Source organism: Lissotriton vulgaris, chromosome 8 (genome assembly GCF_964263255.1).
Source record: "Lissotriton vulgaris chromosome 8, aLisVul1.2, whole genome shotgun sequence".
Taxonomy (NCBI): Eukaryota; Metazoa; Chordata; class Amphibia; order Caudata; family Salamandridae; genus Lissotriton; species Lissotriton vulgaris.
Genome location: NC_141696.1, coordinates 831,506,968 through 831,532,485, shown reverse-complemented (window position 1 = coordinate 831,532,485; position 25,518 = coordinate 831,506,968). Strand labels below are relative to the sequence as shown.

General features: G+C 47.3%; 1 protein-coding gene across 1 annotated transcript in view; it reads right to left on the bottom strand.

The window, feature by feature from the left end:
* LOC147698068 (interleukin-18 receptor 1-like) overlaps window positions 1–25,518 on the bottom strand; it is a 417,310-nt gene that overhangs the window by 146,760 nt on the left and 245,032 nt on the right. The window contains 1 exon segment of the mRNA XM_086933394.1: window positions 8,041–8,180. Coding sequence (XP_086789520.1) covers window positions 8,041–8,180 — 140 coding nt within the window.

The following is a 25,518-nucleotide window of genomic DNA, read 5'->3' as shown; positions in this document are numbered from 1 at the left end:
CCTAGATGTAGTAAGAGTGCCCTGCGCCTTTCTCTTGATATCCCTGCTCCCTCAAAGTATATTTGGAGGCGATCGGTCCAATCCCTCCAGCGCGGGGCCAGGGACGATGGGGAACCATCGACGACGAATGGCTCGAGGGCTGGGATCTACGCCATTCTGGCACGTGCACCGCGTGCTGCGTAGGCTGTGTATTGTCCCTCTTCCTCCTAGGCAAATACGTCGAGATCCGATGCCCTTAGACCCACTGGGCACCGTGTGCCCTCGTGTCACCGGCGTGGCTGCTAGATGGAGGTCGCCAGTGTAGGCATGGGGTGCTGGCACTGCGGTCCGGCGTGGGTTGTCCACCTGGCCCCGGCAAGTAAACGGGGAGCGCTGTCCCACCTGTAGGCAGTCTGTGAGCTTGAGGAGAGGTACTGATGTCTGGGCCTCGAGGGGATGAACATACCTCCGACCGTCAGCACGGCGACTGCAGGCACAGTTGGGCCTTTCCAGAGGCTCCGTACACGGTGGATGCGCCGACAAGTTTCCTTGGATCAGGCATAGACAAGAGTGGACATCCCTGCTCGGGGAGTCAGCACAACACCCTCGTTGCCAGTGTAGCGTTTGCTAATTGCACCATGCGGTGGCGTAGCGTGCTCGAGCTAATAAACACAGGAGCCGGCAGATTGGTTTTACACGCGGCTCCGACTGACTAGCCGAGGCCCCGCCTTTATTATTTATACCTGCGAACGTCTGACGTCATACATCGGTGTTCACTCATTCCGATCACGTGGGTGGGCTGGGGTGCCACCTCGTGCGTCAGAACACTACAGTGCTGTGCTCCGAAGAAAGGGAAAGGACAGGAATGTCCCGTATTTAACATATTACAATGCATTTCTGTCCTTTCCCTGCTCTGGCACCAACGCAGGCAGGCCTGCGTTCATGCGTTGTAAGGCTCACTGGCCTACGCACACGTTTTGATCTCTCTACTATGGCGTCACAGGCATATGAAGGCCATGCACCAGTCATATGCCGTGTTACCTCACGGGCTGACAGCGACTGTGATTAACCCTTTCCGCTCTTCCCAGAGCCAATTTGCATTATTTGTGTGTCGGGGGAAACTAGCCTACAATGCTAACTATCATTGTATATGGAAAGACCTCCTGGGCTCTGGGGAACACGCAGAGGGCCAAGTTGTATTATCTGCATACGAGGTGAAACTAGCCCGCAGTGTTCATTATTTGCTCAAATGGAGGGACCTCCTGGGCTCTGGTGAACGCACACAGATTCTTTGTGAGCTCTTCGCATACGGAGCCCATTATTCGTAGAAACTGCCGGCCTATTATGTCCAGACCTGCTGGTCTGTCTTCCATATATTTAGTTTGGCCATGGAATAGTCCGTAGGACGAAACACGTGTCGGCTGCCAGTGTTTTTATGCTACATCAAGAAGAAGGAAATTAGAAAATAAAAAGAGAAGAGAACTTGGAATTGACTTTTTGTGGTTACTAATATGGTTATTGCCTCTTAAACAGTATGGACTGCCTTTTGTGTGCCTCGGCATTTGTGTATCCGTGCCTGCGTTGTAATCAGGATTGCTTTTGTGCAGGAAGGGATACCTTCCTTCCCAAAAAATTCCCCTGAGGCATTTTATTCACTGCTTTTCGTTCAAAACTCAAACAAGCATTGGCAACTACCATGGTTACTTTGAAATCTTTTATAAATTTGTATTCTCCTACTCTGCCCAACTTTGGGCAATCACCTGCCATAGGGAGAGAGCCACAGGGGCTAATGAGACTAGACAAGGCAGTTACCTTGCAAACAAATCAGCATCCAGTCCAGTTCCTGAACCACCACAGGCACCAATGCAGTGGTCCTGATGAAAGGAATACAGGATACTGACAATGCTTAAGGATGCTGATCCGGTAATGGGGGTCTTCCTGGGGCCACTCCTCGGTCCATGGTCATGGTGGGGTGTCTTTAGCGACATGGGGTTGATGTCCATCGACATCCATTTAAATTCTGTCAAAAACGAGTTGTCACTGGCCTACTGGTCTACATTTAGAGCAAAACCAGTGGTCCCCTTTAACTGAGGCTAGTGTCTCTTTTGGGCGACCAAACTGCACAAAAACTCTCCCAGGTGTAGCAGATTCAAGTGCAACTTTTGAGGGTCAGGACTTGGTCTCCCAGGATGTCCTTTGGCAATCAGCTGCAGTCAGGCAATCTTGGCTACCAACTAGCTAAGGCACGCTCCTTCAGCTTCAGGAGAAAGTCAGCCAACTGACACTTAGAGTCACTTCATCTGTCTGAGGATCAGGAACAACATTTCCATTAGCAGGGTCCTATAGGCACAGTCCTTTCTTTTCTAGCCCAGGAAAAGGAGGTGCAGTCCAGTGTTTGGTGTACAGGGAATAACAGGGCAGTCCTTTTCCACTCATTTTTCCAGCACAGACATGATCTGAGTTCTGGGTGGAAGGGGTGCCATTTGTATCGCCAGAACCTGACTTTGGTAGATGTGTTACGACTAGCCAATGGGCTACCAGGTCACCTCCCACCAAATGACACCTTTCTGCAAAGTGTGTCATCTAGCTGTTCTAGATTGCAATATTTTGCACACTCCCAAGATTTCAGGACCCTTGTCTGGGTGTACGGAGCTCAGTAGTCCATGCAAGTCATGTGGCTGTCTAAGGGGTACATGCGCTTGGGTAAACTGGTTTGGCAAATGTTTCCCACTCTCTGTCCTTGATGCCAACCTGCCCATCAAAACATAAAGAACATCCCCTCTTGTGTGTGTCCAGCATTTGCCCTTCAAAGGCAGCTCCCCCTTTGAAGTCCACCTTTTGGGCTTCCACCTTGTTGTACTTTCCTGCAAGGGAGCAGTAACAACTCTTCCAAAGGCAGTGCCTTTTTGGTTTTTGTTGAGAGTCGTTCACACCGCCCCATCAGGAGAGGATAAGGCTGTCTTGTGGCTAGCAACTGTAAATGGTCACTGCAAAACCTTGAGAAACAGACTGGCAGCTTTCTAGAGTTGCCATTTACTTAATCAATACATGATATTCGACTTGAGCATCAAGATGAGTTTAATGCAACAATTCTCTTGATACGTTGAAGTACCAACATTAGTAGTGCCATTCGAACGTTAGCACAGCTGAGTGGTCAGGATTTAACCCTGTACTCTCCAAAGGAGCTACAAGTCTTTTTACTGTAAAAATTTTGGGGTATTTACTATCAGGACATGAAAACACACTTGTCCCACTTTTTAATATACAGCACCCTGACTTAGGGCTCTTTAGGCGTGCCATAGGGGTGACTTAAATATATTGAAAGGGAAAGGCTGGACTTTGTCATTACTTAAAATGGCAAAATTAAGATGGCAGTTCAAAAACTGCTCTGCAAGTCAGCAATGCAAGACTGGGAGTTATGCTTTGCTTCTCACACTCATGTTGGCAAAATAAGTGCTGCAGTCCACGAGGGACACTTTCACTTACAGGCCCTGCATATCTCTGGTACAATATGCTAGGGATATACTTTTAAGTTAACTTAGGATAATTGTGGGTGAGCCAATCACACATACACATATTGAGGGTCAGAGCAAAGGCACTGAGACCTGTTTGTTAGTAAAAAAAAACAGCAACAACCCTGGGGATGATTATTAAAAAAGTGACATTTCCTTATACACAGCCACACCTCTGGGTGGGCACTGGGAGCTCTGACCCGAGTAAGAAAGGTTTTGCCATGTTGGATTTAGAAAGAGGGTAGCTCAAACAGGAAGTGCTACAAAAGTGGGTGTAGTCACGCCTTGAAACTTCTGCCCCTTTGGTTAGTGAGGGCCCTGGAGGTTTCCCACCCAGAGACTGGCACTAGGCATACATGTGGCACCCCTTTTTCCCTCCTCAGATCACTTTGGGACCTGTGAAAGGACAGAAGAGAACGGGATGTATTTCTGTGACCTGAGATGAGTTTTGAAAACTGGATCTGCTCTCCCACTGGTTCCTAGGACAAAGAAGTAGACTGCAAAGGTCGTAAGGCTGACCTCCAGTCTGGGTTACAGAGACGGAACAAGCTTTAACAGGCCTTTTCATTGTATTCCCAGCTGACCAGATCCATTTGTTAGACATGCGTTGTTTTGATGACTTTACTCTATTTTTCTAAATTGGTTTGGGATTTTTCTTGTGTTGTGTTTTCACTATATTACTCTTTTCTTACTGCATAAATACTTAACACATTGCCTCTAAGTTATGCCTGAATGTTTTTGTGCCAAGCTAGCTGAGGATGAAACACAGGTTTATTTAGTGACTTTTAGAGTGCACCCTGACAAGGACAGTGGTTATTATGTAAGGTGGGTTCTCATCCTTCTCCACTGATACTCCTATTTCTTACACCTATTGTTTAGAGAGTGTCGAGGAGTCACCTCCACCCTTTGGGTGGTGAAAACAATAAACGTGGCTCCCCAAAGCACTCTGCTCAGAAAAATTCTGGACCTGTGGACGTTCAGAAGAAGGCTGGGCCCTGCTTGCTGTGGCCCGAGAGTAGGCCTGAAGGACCAGACACACGCTACCTAGTACCCCGGAAAACAAGGTGGAATTCAAGGGTCATTTGGATGACTTCCTTTGTGGCCACATGTGTACAATAGGCAGCAGCATTCTTTTTATCCTAAAGAGACCAGTTGACCAGTATACATTGGAAATAGACTGGACCATGCTGGTGGCCTCTGCTGGAGAGTGTCCTGGCCTCTAAGCATTGTCCTTCAGGTCTTAGGAGCCTTATAAGGGATCCAGAGAAGCTGCTCACGAGGCCCTAAAATGCTGGTACTTAGAAAATGTTTGGACTTTCAAGACCTCCAAAGTCATTAAAGGGACCTTGCAGCAAAGGTTTCCAATTAGGATGGAACTTCATTAGATAAAGCTTCAGGTTTTCCTCTCTGGGAGAATTTGGGGCTCCATAAAAAAGACTTAAGCCCTGATTTAGATGTTGGTGGGACTGGTCCACCGTCAATTTTTTTGTGGTCTTCCTGCCTGCCATCTTGTACAACTGCATGCCTGATTTAGAGGTTGGCAGGTTGTGGGAAAATAGACGGCTCTGCCGAGACTCCTGCTCCCAAGATGACAGCGGCAGAGCCAGAAGTAGCTTGATTTGGGAATCCCACCTACCTTTCTGCCATCCAGTCAATCAAGGTTTTTCTGGATAGGACATTGCCATGCATGAAACAGCGGAATCAAAGGAAAGTTATGAAAGGTCAAGTTTTTTCGGGGGGGGGGGCACTTTGGAATCTGTCTTGTAGGCCACTGTCCAAATCATAATACTTTATATTTCCCTCACCGACCATCATATTTTTATCATTAGACATAGTTCATATACATTTCATTAAACATCAAGGATGCAACAGTGACAACTCAAATCATCTCATTGCTATTTTATTTTATCAAAATATTTCATATTATTTTTTCATCTCATTTTTTATATATTTTTATACTTTGCCAAAAAACTTCATTTTTATAAATTGTTGTTTATCATATTTTCTTATAAAAACAGTAATGTATTGTTCTGGATTTGTCAGTTCACAAGTACATTTCTTTTATAACAGAGATTATTCACTATCCAAAAAATAAGGAACAAATTCTAAGAAAAAATGTCTATAAACAAATTCCCCTGGTTAAGAATAAATACATACAATCATACTACAATCTCACCAGTTCATACAATCTCACCCCAACTACACTCATACAATATCTGTACACAGTTGAGTAATTTCTGGCAAGAGGGTGCTCCTGCCAGCATCAGAGTCTCAATGTGGAACACGAGACTCAGCAAAAAGGCGATATACATTTTAGGTCGCAGATATGAATCCTTTTCAATTCGGACTGTTTTTTGCTGTCTCCCTTTCAATCCAAAACGTTTTATGTTGATAACTTCTCATTCCTTTAAGTGCACTGCTGTGTCGGCCGCCCCATGACACCACAATAAAAAAAACGTACCTGTCCAGATCAATCCTGTGCTGCTGCTCCCTGGCCGCAATGATCAGTAATTCCGTTGTGGCCGGAATCAAATGTAGGCTTCTGTGTCACTTACCCTATGCAGTTTATGGTAACATGTAATTTTGTCCCGTGTGATTTAACATGCAACAAAATGGACAGTACACTTTACTTACATATACATTACAACACATACACAACATATACATATGTTTTACGATAATAATATGTATTCTCACCTGTCGTATACCAGCAGGATTGTGTCATGACGGCTGCCAGGAGTCTGCCAGCACAGGTTTCGCATCTAAATTGGCTCGTTAGAAACCCACTAGCCAGATGTCAGCAAAGTACTGTCAGCCAGCAGAGAAGACCACAGCTGTGGCGGAAACTGGCAATAGCTGCAATATCTAAATACGACAGTCAGACCACTGTGGGTTGATGGAGTACTTGGGACCGCTGTGGTGGTGGGATGGTGGTAAAACCACCAAGATATAAATCACGCCCTTAGTTAGAAGCCAAAACTTTCTGGGTATAGTCAACACGCTCTCCATTGAGGCAGGACTGATATCATACCTAGCCATTTCCATAGATTATCATTGCTGCTTACCACTTTTTGATGCTATTTTTGCACACAACTTTAAAAAATTCATATCCTCAGTTCCTCTAATTGTATATTTGTTATTTTGGTGTAATTTTGTTAATTGCACTTTATTTTCCTAATTCAGTTTGGGATCTTCAATTGTTTGTTATTTCTACTTTATTACTGTTTATGTACTGCATAATTACAATGCTCCCGGTTAAGCCTGTCTGTCCACAGCTACAAGGGCATTGGGCTCAAGGAAATTTGGGGCCTGATTATGAGTTTGGCAGCCTGATGGACCACCAATTTCATGGTGATGGTGCGCCAACCACCGCACCGGCGGTATGACCGCTGTTTTATGACTTTGGCGGCCTGACTGCCATAGGACCGGTGCTGCTGCCAGGGATTCACAATCCCTGGCAGTCTTGCAGTGGTCTGAGGCCAGAATATGCTAATAGTGCAACTGCTGCACCGCCAAGCATGAGTTTACTCGCTGCCTAGTGAACCCGCCATGAAGGGCTGGTGGTGAGGTAATTAAGGGGCCCTACAGGGCCCCTTGGTACCTCAGTGCAGAGAGATGCATGCAGGGGGCACATGGTGCACACCCTGTCTTTCTGCATCCTCAGTTCCTGCATGTCATGGACTTTACAGTCCATGCCGTGCTGGAAAGCGCTGTGGCAGTCCCATGGCGCTGCCTTTCTAAGGCTCTCCTATTAACCTTTGAAAGGGAGTGCCATGGGCCAGCTGCCGCAGGACCATCACCCAGATTTCAACTTGTAATGCAGAGGGCAGTTAGCAGTGGAGTTTGCCGCCCCACTCCCACACTGCCAAACCTATAATCAGACCCTTAGTGTAATTTTTATTTCCAATGCTGATTAAAGGGTCATGACATAAGAGGTGCAAAGAATCAGCATACTGGAGGTTTGGGTTGATGCATTTGCAGTGGCGGCTCCTCCTCTGAGGCAGAGGAGCGTCGCCCCGCTGCTTCAGCTGCAAGCTGAATACAAAAATTAAAATGATAATAATGTTCGTTATTATCATTTAGTTCTTTATATTCAACTTGCAGCTGAAAACAGGCGGGAAAGGTTGGGCTTCCCGCGACACAGGGGGAGGAGTGATGGTAGCACCTAAAGTGCCATGACGCTTTGGTTGGCCATCTCGGCTGTGCAAAGCGTCATGTACACTCTTCATGTTCTCCACATAAGCTGTATTTCATCCTAGATGAAGCACATGTGCAGGCTGCCAGCCCCTGTCTGAGCACTGAACCATGGCACTCGGACCAATCACAATGTTACTAAGGCAGTGTTGTGATTGGTCAGGGAATTCTGGGAGGTTGTGTGCTTCCTGTCGAGAGGAGGACGGAAAAAGAAGAGATGGCTATAGAAGGCAAAAAGGTGAGTCCTATTTTTTTAATTATTATTTCCCCCTCCTACCTTCCCTCTCCCCCGCCACACCACCCATAGTCCGTAGCAGCCACTCCTGTGCATATACATGATGTAAGAAGGCCGTACCTTTCTTTCTCAATATGAATGTTCTATTCCGATTTGCCAAAACGCTCAGCAAAACACAAGTGTAATTGTAATCCAAATCCTCCTCTTTAACAAGCTCAAAGTGTAGTTCAGTTGTTATGTACTTTTTTCCTTCTGAAATGCTGCAATATAAAATCATTAACATTTTTATAATATGTCTGTTTTGTCTTTCAAAACTAAACCCTGCCAAATATACTCTTCTTTTCAATATTCATTTGTAAATGATAAAATTATCAAGCAGTTTTATTTAGAGAAGGGCGCGCTCATATACAATCATCATTATTTCTTGCATAACAGGCAATGTATAGGTGTCTTGAATATAAAACAAATAGTTCCACTCAACACTACTTCCTTATATACCAGATGAATTCTTTAAGTCGAATTGTCAATAAAGTTTCCCCTTTGGGTGAACTTGTAAGCTAACCACAGTTTAGACAATGCACATACACACTCAATTCAGTACCACAATTTAGGAGCAGCAAATGATATACATAATACAGTCATACAGCAAATGTACCTTTTATTTTGGTATATTAAAAACAATGTTAAAAGCAATCATAATAAATAAACAAGAATGCATATTGATACACATTAAATTGATCACAAATAACGGGACAATACACAAGGAAAATATTTCCAATTAAAAAGGGGAAATACACTATTCCGAACACAATACTAAATCACACTCCAAATTGTACGTTAGTTTCTAATTGGAGGAGTTTCTTTGTTCAATAACTTAGCGTGTTTCCGCCCAGCATTGCATTGGCGCGTTTTGGTATGGCAAATATTATTCAAAGCCAAAAACCTTCCTCAGGATTAAAATAATAATATCCCACTTTAACAATGTATCCGGAATAAAAAATACACAATATAAGATATACATAGTATGACTGATCAGAAAAGTACATTCATCATTTTACATAATTCTACTCCTAAACACTTCTCCAAATGCAACTTACATTTCATCATATACAGCACTCTGTGTTTTTACATCACCAGTTGATGCTGAAATAACAGCATTCAAATGTGCAAAACATTGTCACATATTAGCCCACAGAATGTTATGGGGCAAAGAGGTCCCGCAATTTATAGAAGAGAGCTCTTATGGCTAATGTATCTCTGATTCAAATTACGTAGCCTGAAAGGCCGTTTTTAAAATCAGCCAGCAGCAAGACAATTAATATTCTAGGGATAGTACCGTTCCTAGAGTCATATGAAACAAATGTGTTTACCTTGATTAAGGTCAACAAGTGGCCAGTATTGGTGGTGCTGCTATATCCAGCTACCTTCAGGTAGTACCTAGAAAGCCAAACTAAAATATGTTTTATATTAGAACACTGTGGGCTTCACACTTGCCTCGCTATTAATTTAATAGTGTGAGGCTGTTTTAATGAATCTTCACACTTTACGTGTCACCCCAACAGTCGGTTATTATTCAGCTTGTTAGTAGGAGGGGAACAGGACTTACATTTTAAATAGTGCTCGTTTCCCCCAGCCTGTTTTAATGAATCTTCACACTTTATGTGTCACCCCAACAATCGGTTATTATTCAGCTTGTTAGTAGGAGGGAAACAGGACTTACATTTTAAATAGTGCTCGTTTCCCCCAGCCCATTGGCCAGACCACCCATCTATCCTTAAATACAACCCAGGATCCCAGCTATTTATGGCCTTCCCAAGGTCCATAAGGATCAACTTGATCCTCCTATGAGACTAATAGTGAGTAGTATTGACTCCCTCCTTGAAACAATTAGTAAGTATGTCGATCATTTTTTGAGGCCGATGGTCTGTGGTCTTAAGTCCTATGTAAGGGACTCTGCCCACATGATATCGCTTATTGAAGGTAGGGAGTTTTGTGGAGAGACTCAGTGTCTGGTTACACTAGACATTGAGTCTCTCTATACAAACATACCTCAACTAGATACGGTGAGGGTCATTGATGGCATATTGGAATCCCAAGATCTAGGTGGAGCAAGCAGGGAATTTATTGTGAGATGCATAGGACGCATCCTTACGAACAACATTTTTCTGTTTAAGGAGGAATTTTTTAAGCAATTAAAGGGGACCAGCATGGGGGCTACCTGTTCCCCTAGTCTGGCATGCCTCTATGTAGGAGCGTTTGAGGTCAAACATATTTATAATGATTTAGCCCCTTTTATCGAAAATGTAGCGGGCTGGTACCGCTACATTGACAATATTTTCTTTATTTGGGAAGGCTCTACTGACCTTGTGGAAGAGTTTCTTACTTGGTTAAACCTGGGGGACCCAAACCTAAGATTCACATCATTTTTCATTATTTCCAGGGTGGATTTTTTAGATATCACCATAAAGCAGGTTGGGGGCTTTTTGGAGGCTGAGTTGTTCACCAAACCATCAGCAAAGAACACCCTCCTGCACTTTTTGAGCTTTCACCCTAAGACTCAGAGAGAAAGCATCCCTTTTAGTCAGTTCCTGCGGTTGAGGAGGAACTGCTCTGATTTGGAAGATTTTTAAAAACATTCTGAAATTTTGAAAAGGAAATTTAGAGATAGGGGTTATCCCAAAAAACTCCTTTCACACTCCATGAAAAGGGCCAGATTTTATGATTGTGATGCACTGGTAAATAACAAAAAAGAAAAGCAGAAGGAGCCCCTTAAAAAGGTGGTTTTTGTGAGCCAATTCTCGAATTTGAGCAATCAAATCAAAAATGCTGTTAACAAGAACTGGCATATCTTAAACCATAATGAGCCCAACAAACTTGAAAAACCCATGTTTGCTTTTAAAAAGAATAACAATTCGCGAGATCTTTTAGTGCATACATATAGAGAAGATCCACATCCCTGCCAAAGAACTTTAGATAACAACGTAGTGTTAGGAAATTTCAAGTGTTGGACATGCAATGGTTGCCCGCAATGTATGTAAATGAAGGAGATTAATTTCAATAATCATGTCCTGAAATCCAAAAGTTTCACTAATTGTAAAAGCAAGAACGTAGTGTATTTGTTGCAATGCCCCTGTGGCCTTGGCTATGTTGGGGAGACTGGCAGAGAAGCCAGGACTAGATTTCATGAACATAGGTCGGCAATAAAAACCAGAAAGCTAACTGCGCTCCTAGTTGAACACTTTCTCGAGGCAGGCCATGGTGAAAACGATTTCACATGGTTTATCCTGGAGAAAATTGTAATTGGAAAAAGAGGGGGTAATATGCTGTCAAAACGTAAATCACGCGAACAATGGTATATTTCGCACCTCAACATGGTCAGAAAGAGCTTGAATTCCAAAGAAGAATGGGAGCGTCTGATTAGACCTATTTGATGACCCACTAATAAGAGATGTGAATTAGTTTACTGTGTGTTTAAGAGGGGATTTTGGAGATCTAACAATTATTGACTTAATGCAGAAAAAACAATAGATATGCTATGTAAGAATGAGAAAGATCGTAAATGAGGAGATAGGGATTTTTTTATATAAAATAAATATGTATGTATTGTCAATAATGGACAAATGTATTAATGTTGCGATATTGCTTAAATGTATCAATATTTGATATTGTCATCATGTAAACATTATGCAAATGTCTAAATGCTTGATGTGTTTCTGTTATACAAGCACTGCTAAGTATTGACATATATTTTATGTATGTATAACTTTATTAGATAGCGCAATACATGGCTGACAGCCCCCAGCCATAGTCAACTTCATTAGGGTCGGACCTGTTTTGAGCCGCCATCTTAGAGGGGCTCTTGACGCTCATGAATAATGGGTGTTATCTCACCCCCTATAGGAAGAAATCGGCCATATAGCCTGTCTTAATATTGTATTGTGGCATAATAATAAGGACGATATGATGTACTTACTTTTATTAAAAAACGGGAAATCGCCATATGATTTAATAAAACATATGCAATAATAGGATAACAGCGACATCCGTATTTACTGACCCTCGGATGCTTTTCTAAATAATTTTAATAGTGGTTTGATTGCTCGTGAGATGTGACTCGAGTAATTCAAGTCCTTTTTAGGTCGAGCCTGGGAATACGCATCCGAAGGATGCGGTCCAGGTGGAGAACTATAGCTAGCTGACTCGGGGGAATGAAGGACAAGAAACTGCCACGCGCTTCTCTCCGGCTGGATTCAGCTGCGTGCACCCGCACCCACACTCACGCATGCGCACATCACAGCCACACGCATACACAGCCACACGCATACACAGGCACCGCCCCCGCACCTACACACACACTAGCGCACCTACACGCACACACAGAGACCCCCCACACACACACCAGCGCACCTACACACACGCACGCACACATACAAAGACCCCCCTCCCCCGCCGCCGCAATCGTACACATACACATACACACACACACACACCAGCACCGGACCCCACTCACCGGCTACGCAGGATTTCTCTTCTCTGGGGCGGCCCCGGGGCTCTCTGTAGCTCACGGGAGCCCCGGACCGCAGGAGGACTCGGCTTCTTTGCTCCATCCCGGCGGGCAGCCAATCATAGCCCAGCAGCAGGCGGGACTTCCTTCTTTCTTCTGGCCCGGCCTACGTCTTCTCTCCCGTTGCCTGGCTTCCTGCCTCAGGCGTCCGCCAATGGCAGCGCGGCCCCGAGCAGGGAGGCGGGCACAGCGTTTCCTCTGCAATCCCGGGCCCGTCGGCGGTGATAATTTATTTGGGGACACAACCTGCATTAGAGCTGTTTGCCAATATACATTTTTTTTGTGCCTCAAGTCTACTTTGAGGCCGGGGACTGGGAAAGGGCTGACTATCGTGACACATTTTCCTCGCGAGCTGGACACCATGTGCTGTGACTCGAAAAATAACTCACACTGAAACTGTGCAAGAAAATCACTAGCGCAACAATGCTCCCCTTTGTTATCCCTCCAGTTAATGCTGGTTAACCAATTACTTTACCAGACTGTGGGGCCCCGACTCAATCCAAACACACTTTTAAGAATGGGTAATTTCAGAGGGCGGGATAGGCTGCGAGTAAACCATTCGCGCGCTGGAGGGAGGGAGCCATATGTTACCCACACAACATAAACCATGTGACGTTTCATAAATCCACAGCGTCTGAAAAGGCTGTCCGTGAGTGGCTGACCAGCCTGCATCATATCTGAAAAAGTCATTAATAAGCCCCGTCTGAAACCTGAGATGCGGACTGTACGTTACCGTGTCTGGGACAAGGAGAGGATGTTTGGTCTGCACTAAACTAAAGGGGGCGGGAGGGGGAGCGAGAGGCGGTGAAGGGAAATACTGCGGGAGGAGAAAAGTTCAGAGCGAGAAAACACACGCGAGAAAAAAATAACAGAACCACTCTGCCGAGCCTGGACTCTGTGCTTCATGGAGGGCTAAGCATGCCTTGAAGAGCGAAGCATGCCCTGCGTGTAAAACTCCCTGATCCAGGCGGCTTGTTTCATCCCTGCATCCGCTCGACGTTGAAGGATAAAAGGTCAGTCACTGCCAGTGGCGGGTGGGCACCCTTGGTGGGTGGGCAGCGGGTACCGTGTGGTCTAAGAAACAAAAGCAGTTTCCGCAGAGCGAAGAATTGTATTTGCCCAGACAATGTGCCCTGATTGACTGTGGTGCCTTTGTGATGGAATAGTTTGCTGGCTGGAAAATGTCTTATTTTTGCTTACTTTGTGAAACATCGGTTCCTCTCACTGTCTGTTTGTGGTGAGATGTACTTTTGGGGGCGCCCTTGCTCCCCCACAGGTAGCGAACCAAAAACGCAGTTAGCACAATAGGGAACGGATGTGCGGTGCTTTAATGCGTCTGGTGTGAGTTCCCTGCAGCACTCTGAGTCCTGGGTATTCTCCAGTTGTTACCGGCGGGGAGGGCACGGCCGGAAGAGGGCATTGTCAGAACGCTGAGAGAGTCCTGCCAATAGACGCCGCGGTCCCCTGTGCCCTCAGAGGGGGTAGGGTCGGCTCTTATAGGGCACTGATGTTTTATGGCACGTAGTTTTGTCCTCATCCGTGAAACCAGCGCTTAATAGGACGGAAGCTTACAATACCTCGGGCTCGTGAGCTGTTAGTGACACATTCCCGAAAGAATGATTACAGGGTGACACAGAAAAAGACAGGGTATTAGCACTACTCGAGGAAGCGTTTAGAGAAAGAAGCACGCGCTTAGAGGTTTAAAGTCTTTAATTAACGAGCACTAGAGATTATGTAGTTATCGAGACTGGTCAAATGATGTGAATAAAAAGCCATGGCCGGTTAAGGGCAGTTCCCTACTCGCACGGCATTGGTAAGGTCCCAACTCTTAAATGACTCTCACTTTATCCCCCTTAAATAAATACGTTGAGCATTATTAAGAAGGGCACGTGGGAAGACAAAATTAACATGTCACCCATCGGGTATTGGAAGGACCTGCCAGGAAACAGGAAATAACAGCAGAATATGTTCTATACACTCTATGGAATAATCTAAAATGTGACCCCGCAGTACCAAAGACAGAAATGTATTTTTTCAAACTGAGAAAAAAAATCAAGTACATTGTAAACCCACTAATTTGGCAGGGAATGAACAGAGGCGGGGTTTGCCACAGATGTTGAGAACGTGGGCCGGAGATAGGATATCTAGTGTCCGATTTCAAGTACCAAAGGTTTTAAAGGAACATTAATGAGAAGCCCCCAAATATCAGGGCGTGAACCAGCTGCGGGAATTCAGTTGAGATATTTCACGCTATTATTATCAAGATATACACCCCTGAGAAAGAAAGCCGGTGCCACTAGAATTCCAGGGATAGCTTTAGGATGAGTCACTGAGCTTTTGTCAGCCAATCAGATCAAAAAGTATATGAGTTTCTATACAGACGATAAACTTTCTAAATGGTTCAACAGATTGAGCGTCGAGTCATAATTGGCAAATGGTCCAGGTTGTGTGTAACTCTTACTCCTGGTCATGGCTTAATCTTAACTACCAGCACTTTGCACTCTGGGACCCATTGGCCACGCTTCTGATGGGGCAAGGGTGGGTGGGTATCCTCAACACATGTTGGGTGGTCGGAGCAAGCACCTGGCAGTAATATATAGAGTGAGGGTCAAATGGTATATGCTGTAGCCTGCAACTACATCCGTCCGTCCGTCCATCCATCCAGCCATCAGTACATCCGCCCATCCATCCATCCATCCGTCTTCCCGTCCGTCCATTCATCCATCCATGTATTCGTCCGTCCGTCTTTCCATCCATCCAGCCATCTATCTGTTCATCCAGTATGTAGTATCCTTCCAGACAGTTTGTCTGCTCTTTCTACAGTATCCATCTAGATGTCAATAAGCTGCACCAACAAACCCACCACATCTGGTACCCTTTGTTCAAACTACAAAAAACATCCACATAGCCAATAAGCAATATACATCCACCCTGTCTGCTCTCTGGCCACTCCATCTATCCATCATCCCATCCATCCATTTACTCATCCTATCCATCTATCGCCCTCACTCTATCTATAGCCCTCACTCTATCTATAGCCCTCACTCTATCTATAGCCCTCACTCTATCTATAGCCCTTACTCTATCTATCGCCCTCACTCTATCTATCGCCCTCACTCTATCTATGTATCGCCCTCACTCTATCTATGTATCGCCCTCACTCTATCTATGTATCGCCCTCACTCTATCTATGTATTGCCCGGACTCTATCTATGTATCTCCCGCACTATATCTATGTATCGCCCTCACTCTATCTATGTATCGCCCTCACTCTATCTATCTATCGCCCTCACTCTATCTATCGCCCTCACTCTATCTATCAAATGGTTAAAATAAGTTCTTCAATGTTTCAAGCTTTATTACAAATGTCACAAAAAAGATGTTAATATTTCACTTCTGTTCTTGTATTTTCGTCACAATAAAATACACTGAACATAAGCACAAAAGTTGTTTACAAAAGTTTAAGCTATTGCCATTACAAATTACAATAACTTTTATTTAAGTATTAATTATTAAAAAAAATAAAAGCCATTGTTATTTGTAATATCAATACATCCAAGTCACGTAATTACAACACATATTGCATTACAAATGCTATAGGTGTCACATTTGCAAAAGTTAAAACTATTGCCATTGTAAATGCCAAAGCTAATAATTTCGCTATTTTCAAAACCAACACATAAATAAAAACATTGCCATTCACAATACCAATAGCTCAAACTTTCCTAATGCGAGACCTATTGCATTGTAAATGCTTGTTATCACATAGACGAGTGCTGACGGGACATGGTGACCCGGAAGTAATTCTTCCTAACTGGAAAACACCACGCACGATTAGCGCGTGAGATTTTGGTATATAAACCTTGCAGTCCTCACAAGGCCCCAGAAAGCGCTGTGTCGAGGACCTAGGACCCCACTTTGCCGCTTGGAAATATTATCAGCAGGTACGTGCCATTGCTAGGGGTTTGAAGATACTGAATAGAGCAGAGAGGTCAGCTTCTCTGACTTCATGTTCTGTTTTTAATTCTTTCAGACTGCAGGCGGTCTAGCTGTAAGGGGGCCAAAAGGATTAGATCCATCCCGGAAGTAACAGCGTCATTACAACTTTGGTGATGACCGAGTGCAGTGTATGTCTACGCGCACATTGAGGCAGCCCTGAGGTGAATATTATACCGAAAAGGTCCTTTGCCCCTCAATTGTATTTAAGGATAGATGGGTTGGTCTGGCCAATGGGCTGGGGGAAACGAGCACTATTTAAAATGTAAGTCCTGTTCCCCTCCTACTAACAAGCTGAATAATAACCGATTGTTGGGGTGACATGTAAAGTGTGAAGATTCATTAAAACAGGCTGGGGGAAACGAGGACTATTTATAATGTAAGTCCTGTTCCCCTCCTACTAACAAGCTGAATAATAACCGACTGTTGGGGTGACACGTAAAGTCTGAAGATTCATTAAAACAGCCTCACACTATTAAATTAATAGCGAGACGAGTGTGAAGCCCACAGTGTTCTAATATAAAACATATTTTGGATTGGCTTTCTAGGTACTACCTGAAGGTAGCTGGATATAGCAGCACCACCAATACTGGCCACTTGTTGACCTTAATCAAGGTAAACACATATGACTCTAGGAACGGTACTATCCCTAGAATATTAATTGTCTTGCTGCTGGCTGATTTTAAAAACGGCCTTTCAGGCTATGTAATTTGAATCAGAGATACATTAGCCATAAGAGCTCTCTTCCATAAGTTGCGAGACCTCTTTGCCCCTTAACATTCTGTGGGCTAATATGTGACAATGTTTTGCACATTTGAATGCTGTTATTTCGGCATCAACTGGTGATGTAAAACCACAGAGTGCTGTATATGATGAAATGTAAGTTGCATTTGGAGAAGTGTGTAGGAGTAGAATTATGTAAAATGATGTATGTACTTTTCTGATCAGTCATACTATGTATATCTTATATTGTGTATTTTTTTATTCCAGATACATTGTTAAAGTGGGATATTATTATTTTAATCCTGAGGAAGGTTTTTGGCTTTGAATAATACTTGCCATACCGAAACGCATCGATGCGATGCTGGGCGGAAACACGCTTAACAGTTATTGAACAAAGAAACTCCTCCAATTAGAAACTAACACACAATTTGGAGTGTGATTTAGTATTGTGTTCGGACTAGTGTATTTCCCCTTTTTAATTGGAATTATTTTCCTTGTGTATTGTCCCATTATTTGTGAGCAATATACTGTGTATCGATATGCATTCTTGTTTATTTATTATGATTGCTTTTAACATTGTTTTTAATATACCAAAATAAAATGTACATTTGCTGTATGACTGTATTGTGTATATCATTTGCTGCTCCTAAATTGTGGTACTGAATTGAGTGTGTATGTGCATGCTCTAAACTGTGGTTAGCTTACAAGTTCACCCAAAGGGGAAACTTTATTGACAATTCGTCTTCCGGTACCCTACCCCTTTGGATTTATTGGGTCTCTCTCTTTTTTTAGAGGCATTCTTTAAGTCAACACTTTATACATTATCATTCAGGTATTTATAACTTGGAATTCAATATTATCACACATACACAATATTATACACACACTCGCACACACAGACATAAACACACATTCAGACACACTACACACTGTGTATGGGTTGTAGTCCTGTACATACTTTAGAATTTCACATTTCGGTACCTTTTAATTTTAGGGGAGCGACCCTTGACCCTGTCACCAGGTAGGTCGCCCCCTTAGCCACCGCGTGGTCCTCCCCGTGCTGTGTGCTGTTGGCCGCGCTCTGCCCGCTGTTGGTCCTTCATTTTTGCTGGTAACTTGTGCCTGTGTTAGCCGTTTTCCCCCTCGCTCCCCTTTGCCTTCTGTAACCCGTGATTGTGACTGTTTTTATCTCCCCCTCGCTCCCCTTTGCCTTCTGTAACCCGTGATTGTGACTGTTTTTATCTCCCCCTCGTTCCCCTTTGCCTTCTGTAACCCGTGATTGTGATTGTCTTTACCTCCCCCTCGCTCCCCTTTGCCTTCTGTAACCCGTGATTGTGACTGTTTTTATCTCCCCCTCGCTCCCCTTTGCCTTCTGTAACCCGTGATTGTGACTGTTTTTATCTCCCCCTCGTTCCCCTTTGCCTTCTGTAACCCGTGATTGTGATTGTCTTTATCTCCCATCGCTCCCCTTTGCCTTCTGTAACCCGTGATTGTTTCCCCTCGCTCCCCCTTGGCCTGCTGGGCCCCCCCGCTTCCCGCCTCGCCCTCTGCTTCCCGCCGCTGCTCCCTGCGGTTCCCGCCCCCCCGCCCCCGCCATTCCCATTCGCCACCCCGCTCCCGCCTCCCAGCTGCTCCTCCCTCCCTCAGCCCCTCATATGGAGGCCGCACGGTGGTAAAGGGAGCGGCCCTTGACCCTGTCACCGGGTAGGTCGCTCCCCTAGCCACCGCGTGGTCCTCCCCGTGCTGTGTGTTGTTAACCGCACACTACCCGCTGTTGGTCCTTCGTTTTTGCTGGTAACTTGTGCCTGTGTTAGCCGTTTTCCCCCTCGCTCCCCTTTGCCTTCTGTAACCCATGATTGTGACTGTTTTTATCTCCCCCTCGCTCCCCTTTGCCTTCTGTAACCCGTGATCGTAACTGTTTTTATCTCCCCCTCGTTCCCCTTTGCCTTCTGTAACCCGTGATTGTGATTGTCTTTATCTCCCCCTCGCTCCCCTTTGCCTTCTGTAACCCGTGATTGTGACTGTTTTTATCTCCCCCTCGCTCCCCTTTGCCTTCTGTAACCCGTGATTGTGACTGTTTTTATCTCCCCCTCGTTCCCCTTTGCCTTCTGTAACCCTTGATTGTGATTGTCTTTATCTCCCCCTCGCTCCCCTTTGCCTTCTGTAACCCGTGATTGTTTCCCCTCGCTCCCCCTTGGCCTGCCATGCCCCCCTGCTACCCGCCTCGCCCTCTGCTTCCTGCCGCTGCTCCCTGCGGCCCCGCCCCCGCCGTTCTCATTCGCCACCCCGCTCCCGCCTCCAGCTGCTCCACCCTCCCTCAGCCCCTTATATGGAGGCCCCACGGTGGTAAAGGGAGCGACCCTTGACCCTGTCACCAGGTAGGTTGCCCCCATAGCCACCGCATGGTCCTCCCCATGCTGTGTGCTGTTGGTCGCGCTCTGCCCGCTGTTGGTTGCCTTCTGTAACCTGTGGTTGTGACTGTTTTTATCTCCCCCCGCTTCCCTTTGCCTTCTGTACCCCGTGATTGTGACTGTTTTTATCTCCCCCTCGTTCCCCTTTGTCTTCTGTAACCCGTGATTGTGATTGTCTTTATCGCCCCCTCCCTCCCCTTTGCCTTCTGTAACCCGTGATTGTTTCCCCTCGCTCCCCCTTGGCCTGCTGTGCCCCCCGCTTCCCGCCTCGCCCTCTGATTCCCGCCGCTGCTCCCTGCGGCCCGCCCCCGCCGTTCCCATTCGCCACCCCGCTCCCGACTCCCAGCTGCTCCTCCCTCCCTCAGCCCCTCATATGGAGGCCACACGGTGGTAAAGGGAGCGACCCTTGACCCTGTCACGAGGTAGGTCGCCCCCTAGCAACCGCGTGGTCCTCCCCGTGCTGTGTGCTGTTTGTCGCGCTCTGCCCACTGTTGGTCCTTCGTTTTTGCTGGTAACTTGTGCCTGTGTTAGCCATTTTCCCCCTCGCTCCCCTTTGCCTTCTGTTACCCGTGATTGTGACTGTTTTTATCTCCCCCTCGCTCCCCTTTGCCTTCTGTAACCCGTGATTGTGACTGTTTTTATCTCCCCCTCGTTCCCCTTTGCCTTCTGTAACTCGTGATTGTGATTGTCTTAATCTCCCCCTCGCTCCCCTTTGCCTTCCGTAACCCGTGATTGTGACTGTTTTTATATCCCCCTTGTTCCCCTTTGCCTTCTGTAACCCGTGATTGTGATTGTCTTTATCTCCCCCTCGCTCCCCTTTGCCTTCTGTAACCCGTGATTGTTTCCCCTCGCTCCCCCTTGGCCTGCTGTGCCCCCAGCTTCCCGCCTCGCCCTCTGCTTCCCGCCGCTGCTCCCTGCAGCCCGCCCCCCCGCCGTTCCCATTTGTCACCCCGCTCCCGCCTCCCAGCTGCTCCTCCCTCCCTCAGCCCCTCATATGGAGGCAGCACGGCGAACGCGCAGCGGGCGCGCCGATTGTGCGCCGAAGGCGCGCCAAAGGCAAGCCCGTCTAAGCCCGTCCGCGCCTGGACAACGCCCAGCGCAAGGACCCCTGGCCCCATCGATGCCAGCCCACACAACAGACGTACGATGCCACCACCCTCCCCGCACTCAACGCCCGCCGAAACCCCGCCTGCTACCGAGCCACCCCGAAACGCTCCCATGGACCCTTCACCTGCCAAGCCTGCAAATTCACCTGCATCCGGACCTGCAACGCACCGGACAAGCCGAGCACCAACAACAACCACCTCAAGTGCATCCTGCTCAACACCCGCTCCGTCCACAGACACGCCGTCGAACTCTGGAACCTGCTTGACACAACGTCACCAGACGTCGCCTTCCTCACCGAAACCTGGATGAATGCCTCCTCAGCGCCCGACATCGCCATAGCCAGCCCGGACGGATACAAGATCACCCGGAAGGACCGCGTCAACCAGACTGGAGGAGGCAACGCCATCATACACAAGAACACCATCCGCATCACGACAAACCCCGACGACACCTTCACCGCCGCCGAACACCTCCACTTCCAGATACACACCGACCCCAAGACCACCCTCAGAGGCACCCCTCATCTACAGACCCCCGGGACCACGCACCCAATTCAGCGAAGACATCGCTGACTTCATCAGCCCGCACGCCCTCCCATCCGCCGAATACATCCTCCTAGGGGACCTCAACTTCCACCTGGAGAATAACAAGGACCTCAACACCGCCACCCTGCTGGACAACCTCGCTAACCTCACACTCAAGCAACTGGTGAACACCCCCACCCACTACGCCGGCCACACGCTTGACCCCGTATTCTCCTCCAGCAAGCACATCTCCTTCAGCTACTCCACCGGACTCCATTGGACTGACCACAGCTGCATCCACTTCAGCTTCAGAAAAACCACGACCCACCACAACCCGCAACAGGGTCCTCACAGGAGCTGGAACAAGATCACCGCCGAGCAGCACACCACCCCCCTCTGCCAGAACCCTCCCGCCAGCACAACGGACCCCAACGAAGCAGCCAGCAACCTCACACAGTGGCTCACCAACTGCGCAGATGACCTCGCACCACGGAAGGACCCTCCCAGCAGACCCGGCAGCACGAAAGCCCCCTGGTTCACCGACAAACTCAAGACCTCCAAGAAAAACTGCTGCTCCCTCGAGAAAGCCTGGCACCACGACCGGACCACGGACAACATGACGGCCCTCAAGAACGCCACCCGCAAACACCACCAGCTGCTCCGCACCACTAAGAAGACAGCATTCAAAGAACGACTGGACAACAGCGCCCACAACAGCAAGGAACTCTTCAGCATCGTCAAAGAGCTCTCAAACCCCAGCGCCGGAAACAACAACACCACCCCCTCCTAAGACCTCTGCGACTCACTCGCCTCATTCTTCCACCGCAAGTTCGCCGATATACACAACAGCTTCAGCACACCAACCACGCACCCAACTGCCGAACCAACGCCCCCCACCACCACTCTCTGCGCCTGGACCCCGATCAGCACCGAAGACACCACCCGCACGATGAACACCATCCACTTGGATCACCAACCGACCCCTGCCCCCACCACGTCTTTCACAAGGCCGACTCCATCATCGCACCTCAACTCCGGGACATCATAAACACCTCTTTCAACACCGCCACCTTCCCGGAGACCTGGAAGCACGTCGAGCTCAGCGCCCTCCTGAAGAAACCAACGGCGGACCCCACCGACCTCAAGAACTACCGCCCCATCTCGCTTCTCCCTTTTCCTGCCAAAGTCATCGAAAAGACCGCCAACAGACAGCTTGCCGCCTTCCTCGAGACAAACGGATCCCTCGACCCTTCGCAGTCCGGCTTCCGAGCAAACCACAGCACCGAGACCTCCCTCATCGCAGCCACTGATGACGTCAGATCCCTGCTGGACAATGGGGAAACAGCGGCCCTCATCCTCCTGGACCTCTCCGCAGCGTTCGACACTGTCTGCCACCGTACCCTAGTACAGCGCCTCTGCAACATCGGAATCCGAGAGAAGACACTGGAGTGGATCATCTCGTTCCTCACCGGTAGAACTCAGAGATTCCGCCTCCCCCCATTCAGATCCGAGGCCACCGAAGTCATCTGCGGCGTACCAAATGGTACGCAAATGGTCACAGCTCAATACTAACTTGTGGACCTCCACACTGGAATCCTCTGTCCCTCTAAATAACCCTGATCCGATTGTCAGCAATGACGCCTTCAACAACTGGATCACCACCTCTCTTGACCTTATTATCCCACTCAAGGATCTTCAATCTAAACAGAGACCAAAAAACTCCCCTTGGTACTCACAGGACCTACGCATTCTCAAGAGAGAATGCAAGAGACTGGAACGGAAATGGCGCCTTGACTATTCCCATACCAGCAAAACTGAATATCGGGCGTCTATAAAATCCTACAAAACAAATATACAAAAAGCTCAAGCCAGTTACTTCGAAAACAAGATTAATGAAGCAGCATCCAAACCCAAGGAGATCTACAAGATCGCTAAAAATTTGCTCAAACTCCCTGACAAACCACCAGATCCTCAGACCGCTCAAACCCGTTGCAATGAACAGGCTGACTATTTTTACAATAAAATAGCCGCGATCTATTCTTCTTTCATCCCATCCCATCACCCCTACACAGAACAGCAGTACGCCGGACCTACCCCTTCTATCCTCCTGGAAGCCTTCCCACCTCTGGAGCCTATCAGCCTGGAAACCATAATGCTTCAGGTAAAATCTGGATCCCCCAGTGACCCAGCTCCAGCTCGTTTTCTAAGAACAATTACGCCTACCATTCTTCCAACCATCCAGAATTTGATCAACAACTCCCTCGCAACAGGGCTCGTTCCCCCTAAGTGGAAACAAGCTACAGTTAAGGCCCTCCTGAAAAAACCAAACCTAGATCAGATGAACCCGGGAAACTACCGTCCAATCTCTCTGCTACCGTGGATAACTAAGATCGCAGAAAAACATGTCAATCAATGCCTTACTGAATTCCTGGAAGCAAACTGCTCCATGGACACCTCGCAGACGGGGTTCCGCCCTATGCACGGAACTGAAACTGCGTTATTAGAGGTAACAGAAGGAGCTAGAAAGATTGTGGACGAGGGTGGCACTGCGGCCATTATTTTATTGGACCTCAGTGCCGCCTTCGACACTGTAAATCATGACATCCTATGTCACAGAATGTCAGAGCTAGGGATAACCTCCATTGCTGCAGCCTGGCTCCATTCATTTCTTTCTGACCGCTCCTTCAGAGTCTGCGAGGGCAATAACATCTCATGCAGCAAACCTCTCAGTTGTGGGGTTCCTCAGGGCTCGTCCCTGAGCCCCACACTGTTTAACATTTACATGCTCCCCCTCGCAGAAATCATACGCCCCTTCCGCGTTCAAGTCATGTCCTACCCCGACGACACGCAACTGGTGGTGACCCTGACTCACCCCTCCTCTTACTCCAACGATCTCAGAGGCTGCATAGAGGCTTATGCACCTGGATGAGTCAGTCCTACCTAAAGCTCAACGGCGACAAAACTGAGCTAATGGTGTTAGGCAACTCCCCCCAAAAATCCATTGACTCTCTGTGGCCACCAGCACTAGGCCCAGCCCCCCCAGCCAGGGATACCATCAAGAGCCTGGGCATCTGTCTGGATAGTGCACTAACTTTCGGCCACCAGGCAACCAAACTAGCAGCCACCTGCATGAGCATTATGAGGCTCATACGAAAGATCTTACCACTCCTCCCTTTCAAAGCCAGACAGATCATGGTCCAGGGTCTAATCCTGTCCCGACTGGATTTTGGTAATGCCCTATACTTAGGCTCTCCCGAATCCACCTTGAAAAAACTGCAGGTTATCCAAAACTGTGCTGCCCGCACTCTTCTGCGCATTCCCCGCCGGCAATCAGTGAAAAATGAACTAAGAACACTTCACTGGCTGCCAGTAAAAGATAGAGTCAACTTCAAAAGCATGTGCATCGCCCACCGAGCCTACTGGAGGAAAGGAGCAATCCTCAAGCACACACTGATCACCCCCTACCATCCCAATAGGCAGCTAAGGTCGACCCTTGCCTTCCAAGTCATTATTCCCAGGTATAAAAGAGAAAGAAGTGGAGGTAGAATGTTCTCTACTAATGCGGCAAGGCTATGGAACTCCCTTCCACTATCGATCCGCTCAGAACAAAACATCCTGGTCTTCCGAAGGAAATTAAAAACCTTTTTCTTCAGCAGATAATCCCGACCTGCCCCACCCATCTGTATTTGGTTACCTAGCGCTAGGACGCCTGCGGGTAGCTATCGCGCTCTACAAAAACCTATTCCATTCCATTCCATTCCATTCCACAAGGGTCATCACTCAGCACAACCCTCTTCAACGTCTACATGAGCCCTCTCGCAGCCATCGCACGCAAACACAACCTCAACATCATCTCCTACGCCGACGACACCCAGCTGATCCTCTCCCTTACCAACGATCTCGCCACCGCCAGAACCAGCCTACACGAAGGGATGAAAGACGTCGCTGAATGGATGAAGAACAGCTGCCTGAAACTGAGACAAGACGGAAGTCCTCATCCTGGGATCTTCGCCCTCCGCCTGGGACGACTCTTGGTGGCCCCCTGCCCTGGGCACCACCCCCAAACCAACGGACCATGCACGCAACCTAGGTTTCATCCTGGAATCCTGGACTCCTCCCTCTCGATGACCAGACAAGTCAACGCCGTCTCGTCATCATGCTTCAACACCCTGCGCATGCTCCGTAAGATCTTCCGATGGATTCCCACCGAAACCAGGAAGACGGTCACCCAGGCACTCGTCACCAGCCGACTGGACTACAGAAACACCCTCTA